Raw genomic sequence first — 20,527 nt, 5'->3', positions numbered from 1 at the left:
ACTGAGACACACGAACATCTCAGGTGGACAGAAATGGACGCCAAAATAAAGTTGAGACGCCACCAAATTTTAAATTTTGTTGCTTTGAGTTTGGTAAAAAAATTGGATTCACTGATTGAATTTGCGGCTGAAAAGAGTGAGAACGAACCCTCACCACTTCAAGGCGTTACATTAGTTTGTGAGTGTGTCCATACGATGCCCCAGGGCAGCAGTGTGTTTCGGTCCCATACAGCCTGTCGTGTTGATGTGTGTGTGCATGCTGTAATGCTGAACCGTGCCTGTTCCCTCTGTGATGTATGTGGTGGTGGGCAGACCACATCGCTCTGATCATGGAGCTCCTTGGGAAGGTCCCACGCAAAGTGGTCGCTGCCGGGAAGTACAGCCGAGAGTTTTTCTCCAAGAAAGGTAAACGACTCCGTGGTTAATGGTTGGTTAGGTGTAGGGTAGGTCTTATGGAGTAGCCCTAGAACTTCACAGTAGTCACCAGACCTGGATGAAGTAGTGTTTGTTGTGCAGTTACATTTGCAGCACTGTCAGTCATTCTGCATCAAGGCAGTTCAGTGTGATTTCAGGTAAGTTGTCAATCACAGCAAAAATGAATAGAGTTGTACGGCTGGGCGATTCGTTACGATAGTTATTGACTTTCACTGGTAAAGTGTCATGATATGGTTAAGGTTTAATATACTTTTTGTCTCCTGTAAGGGAAAACTTGAAAAGAAATGTTTGAAAAAAAGACATGACCCAAACACACAAATAAATAAATTACACCAGAAACACTGGCCTGAACTAAAATAACCAAACACAGAAATCATAAAGTAAAGAATAGAAAAAAACAAAAAAACAAAAACAAATAAATAGATAACAATCATTTTACTAAATTACGTTGTCCAAAATAATGAATCCAACAAATTGTGAATCAAATTACTCAAGGTTCTTTTTCTTTTTGGAACACAGTTAATTGCTGTAGACATCAATTTAATTATTTTACATGTATTTGTTACCCATCCTTACTAAATAGAGATTCATATACTTTGTTGTTATTCTTAATCATCTGTCACTGGACTGAAGAAAACAGTCAGTTTAAATCAATACATTTTAGAGGCAAAAGAAGAAAATGATTTATCTAAATAATTTAAAAAAATTTATAATATAATAATTATTATAGATTTATATATAGACCATGTAGACCAGCTTGTAGTTGAACAAACAATAGTTTTGCCAACTAAACAAGAAGTAATTAGTCGCCACAGATTGGATGTCAAAGTGAGGGATAATAATTTTTTTGTTGAGCAAAAGTGAACACTTCAAGAACAAGCTAATCTACTCTGGAAGTAACAGGAGCCTTATTAACATAACGTAATAGCAATGATGGTAAAGTCATAATCTCAAGCTGTTCATAGAAGAGTAAGGCTTCACCTTATTGCATCTAAAGTCTTCAGTGTGTCATACACCTCACTGGTTCTGCTCATCTTTGAGCCTGGTAAGTGTATGGATCTGTGTCTGATACAGCTGATAACCCTTGCACTCTCTCATTTATTCTCTCTTTTCTTGCTCTCGATCTCCCTTATTCTCTCCCGTTCTGCTCATATATTCTTCATAATGTGGCATGAGACCTGAATATTCTGCCTTTGATGTTGTCTCTATCTGAGGTCTGAGCCTGTACTTGATGTCTCAATGTTCTCCCTTTTATCTCTTAGCGCTCAGTTAATCTGGTCTGACTTCCTTGCTCTGTCTCACTGGGCTTCTCCTGTCTGCCATGCTGCCTGTGGCCGTGCAGTGCAATCGAGCAGCCTTGTTACCTTTTTTCCTTTGTGCACCTTGATTTTTATTGAACTTGAGGGGAGGGGGGGGGTTTGTCTCCACCGACGGGAGACAACTCAAAACAATTGAAATGTACTGATACGTATTCAAACATACTTTTATAAGAATGCAGACTGAAAGATCACAAACACGCATCAATTTGGTTTCTGCTGCTGTCAGAAGTCACGTTTCAGCACTGTTTCCTAATCAGTCTCTTGTACAGTGCAGTATAAGGGAAGTCTTGATAAATGCTTTCTTTCCGCCAATATTGTGCTCTCCAATCAGTGCACAGGAAGAAGAGGTTACCATGGCAGCCATGATTTGAAGTGGACCTTTGGTCTTGATCACTCCCATCATTAATCATTCTCTCATACTTTTTCCTTCTCCGTCAGTCTTGTACTCCCAGCCAATCATTTCCCTCCTCTCGTTAATAATGAACACCTTCCTCTCCTTGTCTGTTTCTTTTACTGTGCCTCTCTGCCTCTTTCTATCCATATCTTGTCCTTTGTTTCTGTGGTTTTCAGCCAAGACTCTGCAGGTTTTCACTCCACCATTACAGCTCCTCACTGATTAGCACAACTTTGAGCAGAAAGAGGTGAACTAATTAGTGGAATCAGTTGCTGTAGTGATTGGTTGGAGTCTGCAGAATAACGGCATGTCAGTTCATCCAAATTACAAAGAACGTATTTTCTTACTGTCCTCTAATGGGATCCAGCCATGCAGACATTTTTGGTCAGATCTTGAGAAATGTGCCTCCAGGATTTCTGTCGCCGCCCTGACAAAATAGAAGTGAAGGGAGTTTTTCTTTTCAATAGTACAACTATTTACAAAACAAATAGTCCCTATGAAAACTGTTGATCGTGTGCTTGGATAACACGGACGCTTGAAACTCATGATGCATTTTCTAAATGGAGTTTTACAAAACTGTGGGAAACAAATGAAAATCCATTCACCTTTATTGCACTGGGGTGAAGTTAGAAATCTAAGAGATGAATACCTTAGGGTCTTAGCAAATAAAATTAAAACTACATGCATGGCTTGATACCATTAGGTTTTAGGTGTAAGTCTGTTATTATTCTGTATTTTTCCTTAATATTAACAAATACCATGAAAAGACCAAAAAGCAACCATGTGTAAGTCTGTCTCTCAACACTCCCTAACATCCCTTCCCTGTATGTGGCACTTTCTACTGACATAATTCACAATAAATAGTCTTTACTTTTTTCATTAAAGGCTGAATAATTTCAAAAAAACATATGGGACCTGTAGCTTTTATCAAATGTTACTCAAACAGGAGTAAATAGTGCATTTGTTGGGGACTATATTCAGCTGCGGATTGATACACATTTAGTCCTCCAGTGAGTATTTACAGCAGCAGGTTTGTGTATGTGGGACTGAAAATACTCAGTAACTGCAGTGCCCATGTTCATTGTAATTCAAGAACATGTCATTGTTTGTTAAGGTGTGGCTCACTGATGTGTTTTTAATAGTTGTGAAGAACAGTGGAGCTCTGTGGCCCAGAGGAATAAACTGTAGGTAATATAGAAGATACAGATAAAACTTTTTTGTCTTGGGATTTGTTATCAATGAGGAAAAATACAAAATATTACCAGCCTTATCCTTTAGGTGAGAAAATATGTATTTTGTAATTTGGGTGGACCAACCCTTTAAACATTGTCAGTCTCTTTTCTCCCCACGTCCTCCTGTGCCCTCATTGACTCTGCTCCCTATTGCCCCCTGCAGGTGAGCTGCGGCACATCACTAAGCTGAAGCCGTGGTCCCTGTTTGACGTGCTGGTGGAGAAGTATGGCTGGTCGCACGAAGACGCCGGCCACTTCACTCACTTCCTTCTGCCCATGCTGGAGATGGTGCCAGAGAAGAGGGCCTCGGCCGGCGAATGCCTCAACCACCCCTGGCTCAACTCGTAGCCACAAACTCTGATCAGACGTCCTCTTCCCCTTGTCCCCCAACAGTTAGCCCACACATCACCCCCTGGTGGCAGCCTGTGGAACAACAGTATGGAGAGAAGCTGGACACAAACAGTCAGAGTAGATGAGAGAGACGTCATCTTTCCTGCCCTTTCTCACACATGCACCCTTACATGCTTATCTGACTAGGTTTAACTCCTACACAGCTCCCTCCATCTCCTCCCAAAAGGAATGTAAAGACAAGCTCGTGGAGATAACATGACATAGTAGCTGTGTCTTCCTAAACATCTCCCAAAAAGAATCTGATCATTTGAGGATGGATGCTGCTCACACCATAAGAGGGAGAAGTCAGGCTCTGTCCAAAAAGAGATGTGCTTTCTTCTTCTCTTCTGCCGTCAAGATGTCAGCCAGTCCCTTCCATCGATCTACTTATCTCCCCCAAATTTTCAGTTTAACTTGTTCGGATCCAGTCGGGGGGCCACTGATAGCTGCTGATCTTTTCAATGACGGGAAAGAAAAGTCAACGAGAAACCCAGCTGCTGAGCTGACAGCCCAGAGCTCCATCTTCCATGACCTTTACATAGCCAGGGCCTCAAAGACAGACAAATGTGTGTGTGTGTGTGTATATGTGTGTGTTATTGTGTGAGAGAATGAGCATATGTGCCTGTGCACAAGATCTGCCTATATATCCCCCCTCTTTCTAGACCAGTAGCCCCACCTTCCCTCTCTCAACCTGCTTTGGAAGAAGCACCCACATTGGACTAAACGTTTACACCCTCATTTCTTCCAAGAATCCAGTCCCAAAAGCTCCTCTTTACCTGTTTGGCTCCCCACTTCCTCCCCCTCCTAAATGAGCTGCATGCTCCTGCTGGCGGCCACCACAGAGAACTGGAGGGCAGCCAGTCCTCCAGGGGGCGCCACACTGAGCTTCACACTCTTACAGAGACAGATAGAAGAAGTCTGAGATGAGCAAAAAAACAAAAAACCAGAATACAATCCATTGAATATGGAGGAGGACTGCTTGGTCTTTAAAGACTATTTTTAAAATGCATGGAGAGACTGATGGATCAGCATGAATGGATATGACAAATGGACGATGGGTGCGATATTTTATTTGTGCATTTCGCTGGTTTCTTTCCTGTTTCATCACCTCTTTTGGACAATCTGTTAGACAGAATTATGTTAGGATATTTTGGTGCCCCTCTGAGGAAGGTCACTGTGTTACAACCCCTGCTCCTTCAGATTTTGACATTCCTAAATCTTGGTCCTCTGCCATCATTCCTGACTTTTAGTCCCCAGAACAGTTCTGTTGAGTCCTGCCATGGCACGTTTACCTGATCTGATTGGTACTATTCCCCCTTTGTTCCCCTGTAGAGGGGCCCTCTGATCCCTGAGCTTCTCCAGAAAAGGGGATGGTCACATGGAGGTTGCACTTGTCTTTGTAGATGTCCTTCAGGGATTTGAAACCTTTGTACATAGAACTGAGATCTGGCAACGCCGATAAGCGAACGTGGACAAAGTTTCAACACACAAGCATCATTCCAAAAAAAACAAAAACAAAAAAAACAAAAAACAAAACAGAGGCTGTTGTTGGCAGAACTTGAATTCCTCCAGTACAGTGAGGGGGGTAACAGGCCGTCAGAGCTCTGGTCCTGGAGGAATGCTCAGACTGAACCGTGCCACCCAGAGGCTGAACGAGAGTACTGCATCGCCACACACTGCTGCTGCTCTCAGTGCCAACGCTCCCGAGACGTTCCACTATATCTCTCCACTTAATCTCTGTTTCTCTGTCACACACACAGACACACAAAAACTCGCATCATCACAATTAGTCCAGTTGCCTATTTTTCGCAATAAATGAAAAAAAAAAAGATGAGTATAAGTAAATGGTGAGATATTTTTAAAAACTATTTAATTCATTAAAAAAAGAGGAAAAAAAAAAGAAAACAACTTTTCTCTGGTTGTTGTGACTGTGACAGAATCTCGTCTTATACTGAGGTGATTGTGTTTGTCTATTAGAGATGTTTTTATTTCTTTTGTCATTATTACTATTATTATTATTATTATTATTAATAATTATAATTATTATTATTGAAAAGATTTTTTTACACAGTTGTCACCTCTCCCCTCCCTCCTTACTTGAACAGTGCTGCTCTATCCGGGCTCTGATGGTGATGATAAAAAAAAAAAAAAATCAACAGTTTTGCAATAAAGGGTATGTGATGAGTTTTTTTGCACCAAAACCTCCTGATCTCACTTTCAGCCATGCTGACTGTTCTTCCTGATGACATTGACAGATTCGCGTCTCTTGTCTGTGTTTTTCATTGACAGATTTAATAAAATTGTAAATTAATGGATCCCGTTCCCTCAATGTAGTGAATTTTCTGCTTTGAAGTTCGTCAGTCGACGTCAGTAAAAAGGTTAGAAAACTGGTCACTAGAGGCAGCGAAGGACAGAGAGCGATCAATTAGCATTTGATTCCCTTTTTTATTGATATGTATAATTCATACAAGTGTTCCCACTATTTTGATGGAAAGATAATAGACATGGGTCAGCTGTGAGTACATTTAGCTTCACAAGACTTCGCTGTCAATGTAGTGTGTAAGAACAAATGTTACAGTACATTGTGATTCACACTGAAGCAAATATGGCTCATTAGACAACATTATCCAAGATGCAATAAAAGATGGACCTCCTGAGATCAATATTAGTCATTACAAAGTAAAAATATGCTTTTAATTATCAACTAGGGGTTTTTGCAGTATTTTGTTTTATATCTGAAATCACTACAAATGGTCTCTGATGAAATCTGTGTGTCTGCCGATGTTTCTGACTCATCCATTAGCACTCAATAAACTACAAGTGGTGCCTCGTGTAAAGCGTACACACTCTCATTCATTAGGCTCTGTTAGAGGTGCCTTGAAGTTGATTTCATGATAAGATTCAAGAGTAACAGTGATGAAAGTGGAAATGCCCACCAATGTAAAACTCACTGAGGTATTTATGGCATCAACATTGCTGAAATGTAGTGATGAGTTTGATCTTGTGATCCACAGTGGAATCTTGCATTGAAACGTTGAAGACAAACCATCATCATGGTATTAGGAGGATTTACACATCGACTGTATCTATCGAAGTATAATACAGTATAGGAGTTGGTACCTGTGTGCGCACCTACAAATAAACAACACAGCTGATAGAGCACAAATAGCGTGCTTGATCTGTTGTGCTTCATGTAGGTTGTGTGTGTGTGTGTGTGTGTGTGTGTGTGTGTGTGTGTGTGTGTGTATGTATGTATCAGAGCAGTGAGGCACAGTTCTTTAGCAGCAGAGGTTTGGCCAAATCCAAGATGTCCAAGTTCGGATCGAGTGACCTGCCCAGACCCTCCAGCACCATGATGGCAAACACAATTGAGGCAAAATTACTCTCCAGCTTCACCTAGAAAAACAGTAACAACATCAGTAATCATTGTGATCATTGTTCATGCAGCCATGATATTCCTTCTAAATGCCTTAAGCTTAGTCTGTTGCTAGTTAAAACTGTTAAGTTTAGTACAAAACTAGGACTATACGAGCACTGTTTATAAGGTCAATACATCAGCAACCAACTATTTGCACACCATGGTTGTGTCTGTAGTTTTCACTCGTCTGTCAGTGAGCTTTTATTTATACATTTAACCAGGAAGTCACATACTTTTCCATCAAAACTGAGCTGACAAATGTGTTCTTGTCGTCCGCTGGGGGAACTCCACTGCAAAAAGCTACTGATTCAATCACTGACAATAATTGTTCTTGTACTGAATGTGCAAACTGAATTTACAAAGAATCAGTACAGTTTCCTGCATAAGGGAGATTCAAAGACCTTCCACTACATTTCAAATAGGCAAACTTCTCAGGTGATTTGGAAAAGAGACTTTCATTTTGTTTTCCTATTGTTTTTGAACATTTCGAACATTTACCTCCACAAAGCAGCATCCCATTTTATTGATGATTTCTTCAAGCTAAAAGCTATCACCTTTCATGCTATGTTATTTGAGAGAAACTACACACAATGACTATAACCTGCTGATATTTTACCTTGTGTTTGATGAGCAGACCAAAGACTCTGGAGAGCAGGTCAGCCACTTGGATCTATAAACACAACAAAAACACAGTCAACAAAACACATCGATAGTACTTAGTGATCAATATTTCCTACAGTCGCTGACCAGTCACCAGCCAATTAGACATTCTCAAAACACAAATGCCTCCAGCTGATGGATGGTTATTTGCAAAACTGGCTATTGGAGGAGAGAAACCAATCAATGTTATATTGTTTTGTTGATTTTCCTCTTTGAACCCAAACCATCTACAGCCTTTAAAAGCTAAAAATATTGGATGGGCCTTTGCAAAACTCTATAAACTACCAAGAGGATGAGTAGTGCTGAATCAAATTTGTTGAAGTTTCAGGAAACCAGTAAACATCAATAATAAAAGCAAACAGCAATATTAAACCATAATAGAGGACACAAGGACAACAAGCACAGCGCACTCATGAAACTGAAGGAAACTGAGAAAAAACATTGGTGTATTATTGTAAGAGCTATCGGAAGGCTAGATAAATTCATTTCTCATGTCCTCTACAGGTGCAAATACAAACATTACAATCATGACCATCATGTTAGCCATCAACCATCATGGGGCCCTGCATCAGAAACACAAACCAGACACAATAAGAAAGCCAAGCAAGTCTTGCTTGGTACCTTTCCCAGGGAGAGGGTGTTGCTGAGGGCGTGGTCCACCAACTGGGCCATCTCCTTCTTAAACTGTGGCACATCTTGGCACTCGTTGGCTCGGGCATGATTCAATATCAACTCTGCTACTCGCTCACCCTGTAGAAAGAAAATCAAAGGCACAGTGGAAGTACAAGTCAGTCCAAACTAGAGCATTGTTTGACCTTTTATTTAAAAAGTGCTCTGCTACATTCCTATGAAGTGAGAATTTTTTTGGACCAGTTCTCTTTCTATAAACCACTATACTGCTCTGGCCAAATTGGACTAGATTATCCCAGAGAAGTCAGACAGACTCTTTAAAACACAGTTTCAGATTTGTGAAAACTTCACTCTATTTGTGAAAATTCAAAAAAAAAAAAAAAAACAAGATATCACTGCCCTTTCACACCACATTGGACTTTCTTTCTACCCACTAGGCCTCCCACCAGCACAAATGAGCAAAGACTCTTCATCTACTGTATTTACATTTTCTCTCATTACCTGCCGCAGCACCACAGCCGTGAAGACAGCCTTGAAGTTGGCAAGGTCATGGTCACTGAGTTGTGCTACAATGCCGGCGTCCAGTAACACCAACTGGATAGGACACGGGTCTGGCCTGACACTGACAACCACCGTATCCCACAAGTCAGTGAGGGTGGTCTTACCCTGGGGCTCCCCTGTGAGACTAGTACTGTCCATGGAACCAGTAAGAGGCCCCCGACACTGGATCAGAATGTTCCCGGGATGGAGGTCCCCGTGGACGAAGTTGTCCACAAAGACCTGGAACACAGACATAATCATGTAATAACATTCAGTTAAATGGATAAATGTCTTCAGAAGTGTAGAAACAATCACAGTTTATTTCACAAACAGTGGATTATATATCTCACCATTTTCAGCAGGGTGTCTACACCCATCCTGGCTATTCTCTGTTTCACCTCCTGAGGAATCTCGGATCTCAGGTAGTTAGAAATGGGCTCGCTCTCCTGAAAGAAAGGGCTGAATATAAACTCAAGAATGTTGGCCTCATTTATGAGGAATAAAACAGATATCAATTTGACCAGCAAGCAAGTAAGCATTTGTTATTCTGACGTATTTTGATAGTACTTCACATACAGAGTTTATCACTCAATCATTCAGTCAGCATTTTTCATGGATTTGAAATACTTCTGTGCTCACTTCGAAAGTTTCCACTAAAATGGTTCTGGTGACAAATGGTCGTAGGGGGGTTGGGAACTTGACATAATCCACATCACGGAAATTATCCCTGAAACGCTCAATGTTCCTGGCCTCAAAACGGAGATCAATCTGAAATTGAAGTTACAGTAGGTCAGATCATTGACATGATTAGACTCTTCATCCTGTAAATGTGATGCCATTTTTACTTTTCAGATCTTCTACAGTCTGACATTTATTAAGACATGAAAAACTAAAATAATTTAAAAAAAAAAAACCAACAATATAAATGAATAATAATGATAACAATAATTATTATTATAGTTATCCCCTAATAATCCCACCTGTTTGGTCATGAGCTTCTCAAACTCCTCTACTATCTCATACAGGCTGAGCCATTTGAGTCCGGGGAGGCAGTGCAGAAGCCAACTGCCTGCTCTCATTAGCAACAGGTCCATCTCCACCTGCCTCCTGATGCCCGGATGGACCACCTTAAAAACACCAGAAACTATTTATAAACATCTGCTGCAGGATGTAAAAACAAGTTCACCACAGCATGTCCTACTTAACATGGAGGCAATGTGAGGTTTGGAGGGATGAAACAGGCTATATTGCAACCGTCAGACTGACCTTGATAGCCACAGGTATTAGATGCTCCTTCTCTGCGCTGCCCTCCTCATGCTGACCAGCTGGGTGGCTTCTCTCCTCATAAGCCTCCTCCTCACTACTCCCCCTCCAGAGCTGCCCCAGGGAGCTGGCCACTCCTCTAAAACCAGGGATCTCCCAGGCTTCTAGCAAGTCTTCTCTCTCCATCTCCTCCACCAGCGATTGGAAAGCTGGGTCCTCCACCTTGTCTGCCTTGGCCCAGCCTCTGTACACCTGAGCCACACATCCCGAACCCACCGGCTCTTTGCTCTCAAAGACCAAAACCTTCCTCCAGCCCTCCCCGAAGGCCCTCCGGAGACACTGCTTGGTGTGGGTCCAGGAGTGGGGGCGTACCTTGACATGGAGCCTGGAGAAGCGGTCACAGAACTTTCTGGGGAAGATGTCTCGTCTGGTGCTGGCCCACTGCCCCAGCTTGATGAAAGTAGGACCAGAATTCTCAGTCACCCACAGCAGAGCATCCAGCCAGCGAGATGCCCAGCGTGTGGACACCAGAGCCAAGGGGGAAAGGAGGAGAAGGGGGCCAAATTTGAGGAGCAGAACCAATGCACGGAGGCTGAGCCGAAGGAAAAATATAACTTTGTGCACTTGGACTTTGGCTAAAGACTTTCTGTCAGCAGTCTGGGATGGAAGAGTGCCTTCCTGGCATCTGGCTGCACATGATTTTACAGTCACTGCACCCCAACACAGCAGTGTAACCTTGGGTATCTGGGTTAAAATCTGCCCTCTTTTAACAAAACGTGTCCTGGAGTTCTGGATGAGTCTGACTCTGGCAAAGGAGCTTGCTTTACTGAAAGTGTATCTCAGGTTGAGAAGAACTGCCCTTGCTCCAAAGGCCATCGTGGTTATCATGTCAAGCGACTGTTAGCTCAGTCCTGGAGGTGGTCCACAGCCTTGTATTACGAAATTGCAAAATCATCAGTAGACTGCAAAACATCTACAAGCGTGTGGCTGGTATTCCTCCTTACATGAAAGAGCCAACCTACCTATTTTACTACAAACTCATGGCGTTACACTGAGTTAGCCGCAGGGGCAGTAACTGTAGATACCTGTCTACGAGAGGACACTGGATTGCTTCTTTTCCCGCTGAGGACAAGTGGGACATTTCATGGTCCAGCTGGCGTTACTGTACCAGCCAAAAATATCCATTTCTATTGAAGACAGAAGATCCATGAAAACATTGCAATGACAGGCGCTTCACTTCCGGGTCTGACGTCTCGCCGACAAAGTCACGTGGTTTCGTCTTAAAGGCGCAGCTGTGTAATGGTAACAAATCAGAAATCACAAACGTTGAATGATTGTTTATTGATTATTTACAGATGAGGGGTGTGTGTTCGCGCACACAGCTTATACAAATGTTTGTCAGTCCTACGTTGAGTTTCCGGACAAAAATTCAAGAAATGCCATTCAAGAAATGAATTTCTGAAGCCAACAGGATCAGATCTGACGGAGCACACAGAGTCCGTTCAGTGTATTTCTACAAGGTGTGTTCAAAGCCTTCCTAAGTTTTTAATACAGCAACTCTCACTGACATATAACTATAATGTTAATTTAGTGACAGAGTACTTCTACATATCACCGTAGCGACATTAAACGCCTCACAGGTGGCAACATATCACACATTACTCAGGATGCTCGTCCCGTTTCTTTTTCTCTTCTCTTCTCCCCTTATTAGAAGGAAAGGAGGGAAAAAAGGATGCACAAATAAACATAGCTCTAATTATCGAGACAGTTAGCAGGCGATGACAATATCAACATCTCTGTTCAATTAAGAATCCAATGAAGCCTTTCCTCTTAGTCAGCATATGTAATTCCAGGACCCAGAACATAGCTCATTTAAATGGAATGCAGCCTTTATTAATGTTATTGATCACACCTATGACAAATCGACTGGGTCAGTAAAAGATCACATGGGGAGTCTGTGTGTTTGGTACATAATTGCTTACTCACCTTGGTCCTCCTTGGCTGGTTTTTGATGGATCCAGCTTTAAAAAGCGATAAGTCTAGAAACAAACTGATACATTCAGTAAAGTCTTTAATGACTTATGACTGTAAGGTGCAACAGACACACTGTATGTAAATCTATATTCTTGTGGGTCCTAAAGTTAAAGAGACACATTTCAGAGTGTTACGTAACCATACTATACATTACATACATTTATCCTTCTAATGAACTTGTGTGTGATATTGGACCAAAAAATGTGCTGTAAAGATATTTTTGTGTGAGGAAAGTTGGCAGAGCATTGCAGGTCAGGGAAAAACAAGGCACATCCTGAATCATCAAGTGTTTTACATTCAGTATTGTTCACTGGTACACCAACATGCTGCTTTGTGCTTTGAAGGTCATGGATCTGCACAAATAATGTACAAAGTAAGAAGGAATAGATTCCTGGCCACATGCAAAGTTAAATCTCAGGAGCAGTATTTCAAATATGTGTAGTGACTTTGTGAAATTGTGTTGATGTAGATCCCAAACAGAGTAAACACATAAAACTGTTTAAGAAGATGTAGAAAACAATTTTTGAGAGTTACAGGGATGAGGAAGGGGATTTGCTTATCTCAAGAATGTGGTGCTTGCTGATGATGATGATGTGTAGAGTGTGTTTGTATGAAGAGGATGAACATAACAGGAAGGTGGTTCACCCCGTTGGTAAATTGATGTAATTAGTGCCGTGGAAATGTTATACTGAGTTTATCATGTGAACCAGTGCAGCACAGGTAACCCTGATTCGTGCTTGTGAGTTTTCAGGTTTTTACCAAACGTTTTTAAACAATAGAGAAAAAGTTGAAAGTTTTAATTAAAGCTGGGTCAGTGTGAGACCCTGATATACACATTTCTGCTTCATATTAAGTTCAGCTCTGTTGAATCTTCCTCACAACCATCAGAGCTGAACTGGCTTGTGATCTTTACCTTCACACTGTGTCAGTCACCACTCAGGCTTTGTCTGCACTGGTGTTGACTGTTCCACCAGACTGCATTTCAGTTACCACCCCACTTTCAGTGAATTTATCCAGCAGCTTACATAAGACAGGTTCAGACAGTGTCCAAACAGACTGCAGCTTTGTTGCTGCTGGGCCACTCGGGGTCTATTGTGGGAGATTTACAGTCCATGGCGGAAAATATGATTCCCCTCTGGACCAGGACCTATAAGTTGAAGAAGAAAAGTATTAAGTATGTGTTCAATAACCATGTACTGTATGCTGTGTGTGTGTGTATAAGTGAATGGTGAGTCGTCATATACAGTATATATATTTAGATTTTTTGACTCGCAGGTCAAAGTTTCCAACCAGTCCTTATTAATTTTATACACACTGGCTCTGGTCCATTAAAATTGGTTACACAGTGGGTTGTTCAGTAAAACAAGACTGAAGATGATATCTGGCAGAACAAGATTAAAGGAACCATGAATCAATCAATAACTACCACTTTATTCTCTTCTCTTCTTTTCTATTCTACCACCAGGTGGACTGATGCTGCAGGTACATGAGGACTTTACCTGTCAGGTCAACATCATGCTTCCAGACATCAGTATTTTTTTGGTCTCGGAGTGCTATAGTCACTACTTTTATGCTTGTAGACAGACGGATCTCAAACGTTGGGTGGTAATTTGGTCCAAAATCCAGGTCAAAGTCTGCTTTCTGAAAACCAGTAATACCAGCATCAGTAAAAAGTATAAGTAAACTAAAACAATTTTTATGAATTGTATCAGTATGTTAGATAATATTATTTATTTGAAATACTCACCTTAGGCTGTACTATGAAGGCTGTCGGACAGTCAACAGTGTAATGTTGATCCTCAAAAAGTAAGCATTTCAAAGGCGCGGGAATGTACACAGAATCTTGGTGTCTTCTGCGCACCTTAAAGAGATGTGAGAACATTTTAATTAGACACTTCACAGATTTTCTCTTTCATATGTAGGCCTATCCCTGGCTTCCTGGGTCAGCTAGCTGTGTGCGGTATTGCCAGGCTTCTGATAGCACCGAGGAACATACTGGGCTAGACGAACGACACCACTGCATTGCCTTTCTGAAATTGTTTAGATCGAAAATTGAATTGAATCATGACCTTAACATCATTTTATCAGGTGAGTAACTGGAGAGCTTGGACTGAAAGTGAAGCTGTAACATTATATGAGTCTTTACCTCTTCCAGAGGGACGTTCCTGGACAGGACAACCAGATGGAGGTTTTGCCTCTGTGAGTTTAGGTTTGGTGGTCGGAGAAACAGCAAAACTTGTCCATGAACTGGGCACGGGTTGCTAAAAAATCTATAAAAAACCTCAAAAGCCCGGACTATCCCAAAAGCAGAGAAATGAGAGACCGTGACAATCACATGAGTGTCTGTGATCTCCAGTGGTTTGAGGATGCTCATTCCATCATCAGTGATGTGGACGACGGACAGCAGGCTTTTAAGGAACTCAGCTGCGGAAACAGAGAGATATTCAATATTTGTTTTACTGACAAAAACCTCATCACAGTGGTAGTGATTATGTCATTCTATATTTACTAGGGGTGTCAGGATTCTTCAAATCCATGATTCAATGTGACTTTTGATTTTAAAGTTATAAAGCTGCTACTATTTTGACCCTTTGATGCACCCTTACTTGTTGTCAAGCTGCCACAGACACTTCCTACAAAGATTTTACATGGTGGAGCAAGATACTTCATGGCAAGTCATGTCAATGGGAGCAAAAGGGGGACGGTTCCGGTCTGTATAAAGGGGCGTGTCAGGAGGCCTAAAGTGTTTAAATCCAATGCCTGAATCGTTGTTGGTGAAGATCGAACGAGTTGGAATATAAAAATCTAACTTACCCAGAGCTCGTCTATGGATAAATAAATTATCAACATCTTCATAATTACACATCAGGCATGCTAACATTAGCTTCTAGTTCAGGCAGACAGCTGATAATGTGTTGTCAAGCAAGAGAAAACTGTTCTGAAATGCAGAATAATTGAATTTTAATCATGTGATAAAACATGTCGCGATTAACTATTGAAATTAAGCGATTAATCGCGATTAAGAAAAAAATAATCGTTTTACAGCCCTAGTTTTTTCCTGTCCTTTTTACTATTATACTGTCTGGTACACAATTTCCTGTGTGCCAATTAAATAAAACTAACCAAGTGAGCTTTGAAAAACCTCATCATGCTTGATGTCTTAATGGGAGCTGTGGCAGTTGCCAGACATAGGTCACAGTCTGGGTGCTGGGACAGATGTTTGTTGACACTGGAGCTGGAATGGCCTCTGCAGCCTTCAGGGGACACTAACAGGACTACAGAGTTCAATCATTACTCTAACAAAGTAAAATAATTTGCTCACCATCCTTTGTTTCACAGTGTGGAAGGTGGAGCTGACAGACAGCATCCTCAGGACACTGGATTTTGAACAGAAGCCCTGCAGGGATCTTGCCAGATGGTTGGAGGACACTCTCATTCCATTGGATGGCCTTGTAGACCAGCTCTGTCTTCTGAGCCATAACAAACACCAGTCCAGTTGAAGAACATTGGAACCTACCTGGTCCAGGACACATGAACCTTTAGGACACAGAGGGCTTAATGACCACAATGAACCTGTTACATATACACATAAAATTGATTGCATTTGATAATCCCAGATTATTTTGACAATCCCAGATTTAGCTATAATATCCAAATAGAGACTCTACCGCCACATGAAGAATGCGTGTTATACTTAAATTCATGTTGAGAGTGAGTGACAGGCAGCAACATTTACCCAAAGAATCACTTTGTCTTTCAAGCTAATTGAGAGCTTTTATTCTGAAAAGTTCTTATCAAAATTCAAAAGATTGTGCTGCCCTCTTGACAGACCTCTGAAACAGCCAACACACAATGTGTTGTATGAAAAGTCAGTTCAGTAAATCATTTAATCCCACTCATTGTAACTGTGGGCTATGGTGCCACACACGTGAACAGTGACAACTTTCCTCTTTAGACTTTTTGATTGGGACATTTTAATTCCGCTAGTTAGCTTAAATGCTTAGCTAACTCCCCTCTGCACACAACATAAGAGCGTACCTACAGCACACAAACAATTAAGAAAACACTATCTACTGCAGAAAATAAGCTCTGCGACAAACAAAAGTTGATGATACTTCCACATCCCCCTGACTGGGGTATTTACTGACGCATTTCATGTTGTAGAATAAAACGTAAAAATATTTTGGATTTATGTAAACCACAGACCTTTATTTCAGTCATCTAAGCAAAAACCCATTCAAAAAACCCACAGATTTCAGGGACCTGAAGTGCTAAAATGCTTACTAATTTCCAGGTTTTAGGACTCATTCCTGCAGCACTCTATGGCAAAGTAGCCAATTATAGATATATAATATCTGTGAGGTGTGTGCATTCAAACTTATTCAAACAAATTGATTGCACGTTATCTGGATGCCATTCAAGTTTGATTTTTGGAAAAAGTGATAGCCCTAGAGCCTCATCACAGTATACCCAGGATACCCAAACCATCAAAAGATGCAACAGAACAATTAAGGCCGACTGACAGCTGGTCCAGTCGTCCTGCTTTTGTCAGAAACTGATTGATAGCTTCAGATGAGAAAAGGACCAATTTCTCTAGAAATGTGTTTTACTCGATTTCTCTATTCTGGTGTCTTCAGTGGAATGGACTAAGATAAAGGAAAACACAGAGGTGAGGGAAACATGGGTAACTTACAGGAAATAGGAAGGATCCACAAAGGCTTTTAAACACACACATACACAGTATACAGACACAATATCACTATATGACCTTGGGGTCATAATAGTAACACAGTGGAGAGAGGGGGACAAGAGCTATCAAACCGCCATCAGACCACCAAAACTGCAGAGAGCGCATCAGGAAAGAGGAAAGCTGTGCAGGAAGAAAGACATACTTTGACTAAAACAGTGTTCAGTGATTTTATTATACGATTACCTGTATGAGATTTGTGCAGATTTGGGGGATTCAGATTGCAGCTCAGGCGTGAAGCTTGATGGGGGCTGTCATTCAGAGAGGAACAACATTAGTTTTTACCCAGAAATAACCAACTTGTGTTCAGTTCAAAAGGTGGCGTTTGCTCAAGTACATCTGAGGAGGATGTTTCCAGCTTCAACTGTGTGAAGGTAGGTGGTAACACATAAGGTGGTAAAGGGGAATAGTAATAGTTAAAAATGTGCTTGCTGAGGTCACAAACATGTTCCAAATTCCCCTTTAGTTTTTCCCTGTAAAGAGTTTCCATGCTGAGCTGTGGTGGAGGGACAGTAATAGAAAGAGGGACTTTTATACCGAGAACACTGTAACTTTGGACGTAATGTTGCTGCAGTAATTTTAAAACCAGCTCACTGCAGTTTATAACAGATACAGTCTGGAAAAGCTCAAACTGCAGACACAAGATCAACATTTCTGACCCGCCAGAAACCCAGCCGTCTATCTGAAAGCCAGATTGTTGATCGTTCAGGTGATTGATCAGGCATCTTGACCTCAAACTGACACAAATTTGTCCAGATTCTAAAATTACTCAAGATGACAAAGTAAGAGCAAAAATTGGGCTGAAGATCCAAAGAAGCACTTTATTCATCTCTCTTTCTCCAGATGTACAAATGGGTGAAGAGGTTCCCAGCTACAGGAGATATCTGTTGAATTCTTTGAATATTTATTTTCCATTGCCTGATGTGTGTTGAGCCCTTAAATCTGTCTAGAGTATCAGGATACAGTTGTTTTTCTCTCACCGCCATCAGCTTTGTGTCGTCCTCAGACATATCCAGCTTTGTGTCTGCTGTGTTTGGGTCCAGTTTAATATCCAAGTCACCTGATAGGAGGAGAAGACACACAGCAGACATGAGAAATCAGCATCTTCATCAGATCTGAGTCAGAGAATGTGAGAAGAGACCAACTGCAGGAGCTCAAAGCCGCCTGTCATTACTTTGTCTCCTGGTTTTCTATTGGCTGTGTATCAACCTGACCAGCTGTGTCCAAATATCTGCTAAGGCAACTCAGTCGATGGCTGCGGTCAAAAAGTCTTTTTTGCTTAGGAATGTTCTTAACTGAGTGGGATGACCCGGAAGCATGTAAGTGGCAGCTATGATAAGAGATTTAGATGAATAGATTTCTTCTCTTTCAAATCCAGTTAGGAGTCATCTTGAGTCATATTTATCATCATCATAACAATCTACGCCTAAATGGCACTTCAAAATCCTGCTCACTGCACTTAATAATGTTGCTGACAAATGTATAACTTTTGTCTAAATGTAATTCAGTTCCCTCCTCTGTTGCTTATTTTTATTGAATTATTATTTTAATGGCTCAACTCTTTCTACTTGTGTTTCTTTCATGTTATCTTATTTGATACGCTCTGATGAACGGTAGCTGTACTGTACTGCAGAGAATGATTATGAGCTTCTTCTCCATGTCAGCAGTTCATTTGATTTAGGTATCAGTGTCTTGTTCTGGTATCAGCTGCATCAACACAATAATGCAGTGTTAAGTGACTGGAAAGGGGAACCACAAACACAGCCCTACCCCCCTCAGTCAGCAGGCCTGTCTGCATTATATGACTAGTTAGTCTATTACTCATAATGTACTCCTGTGTATTAGTAGGTCTGACATCAAAACCCACTAGTTTTATAACTGTTTGTGCTCCTTGGTTGTAACCAGATTGGTAAACTAACATACTGTTAAAAGCTACACAGCAAAACTAATCACAAAAAGAAAAGACACAACTCAAACTTCAAAGCTCCAGAGGCCAGAGGCCTGTACTTTGAAGGATTTTGGGTTAGTCAGGTTTAACTTCATTCACTTCTTACTGGGGTAAATCACCATTGTAACTTATGCTGACCAGGTTAACTGGAGAAAATCAGGTCAAAACCTGTCAACAGCCCAATTAATGCAGTCTGTCATTAACTTTTTTTTTATCTGCATCACCTATTCATAAAAGAGCAAACATGCTCACTGATTAAGAAACTTAATGAGTCATGCACTTATTTACAGTGGGCCTGTAAGCTTAGCCTGACTTTAATGACTGAAAATGATTTCTAGTGTTTCTTTGCTATTCTAGTCATGTGATCACATTGTTTACATTTCACCCTGTTGAATATCGCGTTAGGATGTCGCTATCAACCTCTCTCCTCATATCACATTAAGTAGCCTGCTTTATTCATAATTCTTACTATGTTTAGTGAGTTTAAAGTTTACTGACCCAGGTGACCAGAGCCAGCCTCGTAGACCAGGTTATGCAGGGCGGCCAATGTTAGGCTCAGTTCAGCCACCTAACGAAAAGATACCCGGGTATACTGAAACTGCTTCACGGTACCGATCTCAGGACGATCAATGTTAACTCAGTGCAGCCAAATACTGAACCTGCTTCGTGGAGCAGGACTTCGAGAGTCAGCCTGCCCCCGACACCAGCCCAGTGTTTCCCGGAGCTGTCTGCTCTGCGCCCCCCCGACACTTCTCGGTCTGCCCGCCTCTCCACACGGTCACAACTCGGCCATTTCAACATGAGCCGTGTTGAAAGCAACATGGAAACAGCTCACCTGTTTCCTCTGACCGGAGCCTTCTCTCCTTCCTGTTCCGTGTTGTGCCGAGCGCTACCTGCCCCCCCCCCCCGGCGTGAGCACGCACAACCAGAGAAAAACCCGGAGATGATTTCCAAAGTAAAACCCTAACCCGACTGAAAAACGTTTCATTTTCGGGTTCAAGGTTAAAAAAAAAAAAAAAAGAAAGAATAAAGAAAAAATGTAGTTAAGCGTAATAAAAATTAAAATCTAGTCTACATTAAAAAGAAAACGAACAGAAAAGACATTAGGAACTAACCAAATGACCTAGAATAAAAATGACTACAAAGATGTGTTTAGTTTTAGTCTTTGTCAATTTGGTCAAATTTGTCAACACAATAAGCATAAGGAGGCATTAGTTCCTATGTTTATTGAGTCTGAGACTTCTAGCTGACTGAGTCAAACTTCACAGTGTTGTGTTTCTGTTGTAATGCACATTCCCAACTTATTAACCCCCCAATTTTACTATTAAAAAAACTAAAACTAATAAACACTAAACTAAAACAAATGTTTTTCTACAATAAAAACTAAAGTGAAACCAACAAACACTCTGGAAGCTAAGTGAAAGGGAACAGAATTGGAAACAAAAGTCAAATCCAAATGAGTGCACAGTTTTTGAGCATTGAGAGTCAGACTCAGCATTTCTTCGATGGGACTGGAT

General features: G+C 41.2%; 3 protein-coding genes and 1 long non-coding RNA gene across 12 annotated transcripts in view; 2 read left to right on the top strand and 2 right to left on the bottom strand.

The window, feature by feature from the left end:
* Positions 1-6,085, top strand: part of srpk2 (SRSF protein kinase 2) — a 74,742-nt gene extending 68,657 nt beyond the window's left edge. For 5 of the 7 annotated variants that reach the window (XM_071493502.1, XM_071493494.1, XM_071493485.1 and 2 more), the window contains 2 exons: positions 313-405; positions 3,544-6,085. In XM_071493502.1, coding sequence (XP_071349603.1) covers positions 313-405; positions 3,544-3,728 — 278 coding nt within the window. In that variant the 3' untranslated portion in view covers positions 3,729-6,085. The remainder of the gene's footprint in view (positions 1-312; positions 406-3,543) is intronic. The other 2 variants (XM_071493517.1, XM_071493475.1) reach the window with 1 other exon arrangement.
* Positions 6,086-6,195: 110 nt separating this feature from the next.
* Positions 6,196-11,526, bottom strand: adck2 (aarF domain containing kinase 2). The gene is made up of 8 exons (XM_071493529.1): positions 10,285-11,526; positions 9,999-10,145; positions 9,658-9,786; positions 9,369-9,464; positions 8,980-9,258; positions 8,470-8,598; positions 7,805-7,858; positions 6,196-7,166 (listed from the first exon to the last, which is right to left on the bottom strand). The coding sequence occupies exons 1-8, from the start codon at positions 11,167-11,169 to the stop codon at positions 7,026-7,028; spliced, it is 1,860 nt and encodes a 619-aa protein (XP_071349630.1). The 5' UTR covers positions 11,170-11,526; the 3' UTR covers positions 6,196-7,025.
* A 77-nt stretch (positions 11,527-11,603) lies between these two features.
* On the bottom strand, positions 11,604-19,839 carry LOC139630271 (uncharacterized). 3 transcript variants are annotated; one of them, XM_071493558.1, is made up of 9 exons: positions 19,670-19,839; positions 19,509-19,578; positions 18,043-18,122; positions 17,249-17,313; positions 15,638-15,852; positions 14,462-14,739; positions 14,063-14,176; positions 13,815-13,956; positions 11,604-13,462 (listed from the first exon to the last, which is right to left on the bottom strand). In XM_071493558.1, exons 3-9 carry the CDS (start codon positions 18,070-18,072, stop codon positions 13,419-13,421), a joined length of 888 nt encoding a protein of 295 aa, XP_071349659.1. In that variant the 5' UTR covers positions 18,073-18,122; positions 19,509-19,578; positions 19,670-19,839; the 3' UTR covers positions 11,604-13,418. The 3 variants fall into 3 exon arrangements, with proteins under 3 accessions (XP_071349659.1, XP_071349651.1, XP_071349643.1); XM_071493550.1 differs by having other exon boundaries at positions 19,509-19,839; XM_071493542.1 differs by lacking the exon at positions 19,509-19,578.
* LOC139630287 (uncharacterized) lies at positions 11,690-14,454 on the top strand. Its single transcript, XR_011693141.1, has 3 exons — positions 11,690-11,801; positions 13,781-13,797; positions 14,238-14,454. It is a non-coding gene; the product is annotated as an uncharacterized lncRNA (long non-coding RNA).
* Positions 19,840-20,527: the final 688 nt, after the last annotated feature.

The sequence above is a fragment of the Trachinotus anak genome, unplaced genomic scaffold (assembly GCF_046630095.1).
Source record: "Trachinotus anak isolate AG129_WGS33_773 ecotype Australia unplaced genomic scaffold, CSIRO_AGI_Tana_v1 ptg000002l, whole genome shotgun sequence".
NCBI classification, from domain to species: domain Eukaryota; kingdom Metazoa; phylum Chordata; class Actinopteri; order Carangiformes; family Carangidae; genus Trachinotus; species Trachinotus anak.
This window is presented reverse-complemented; position numbering and strand designations above follow the sequence as displayed.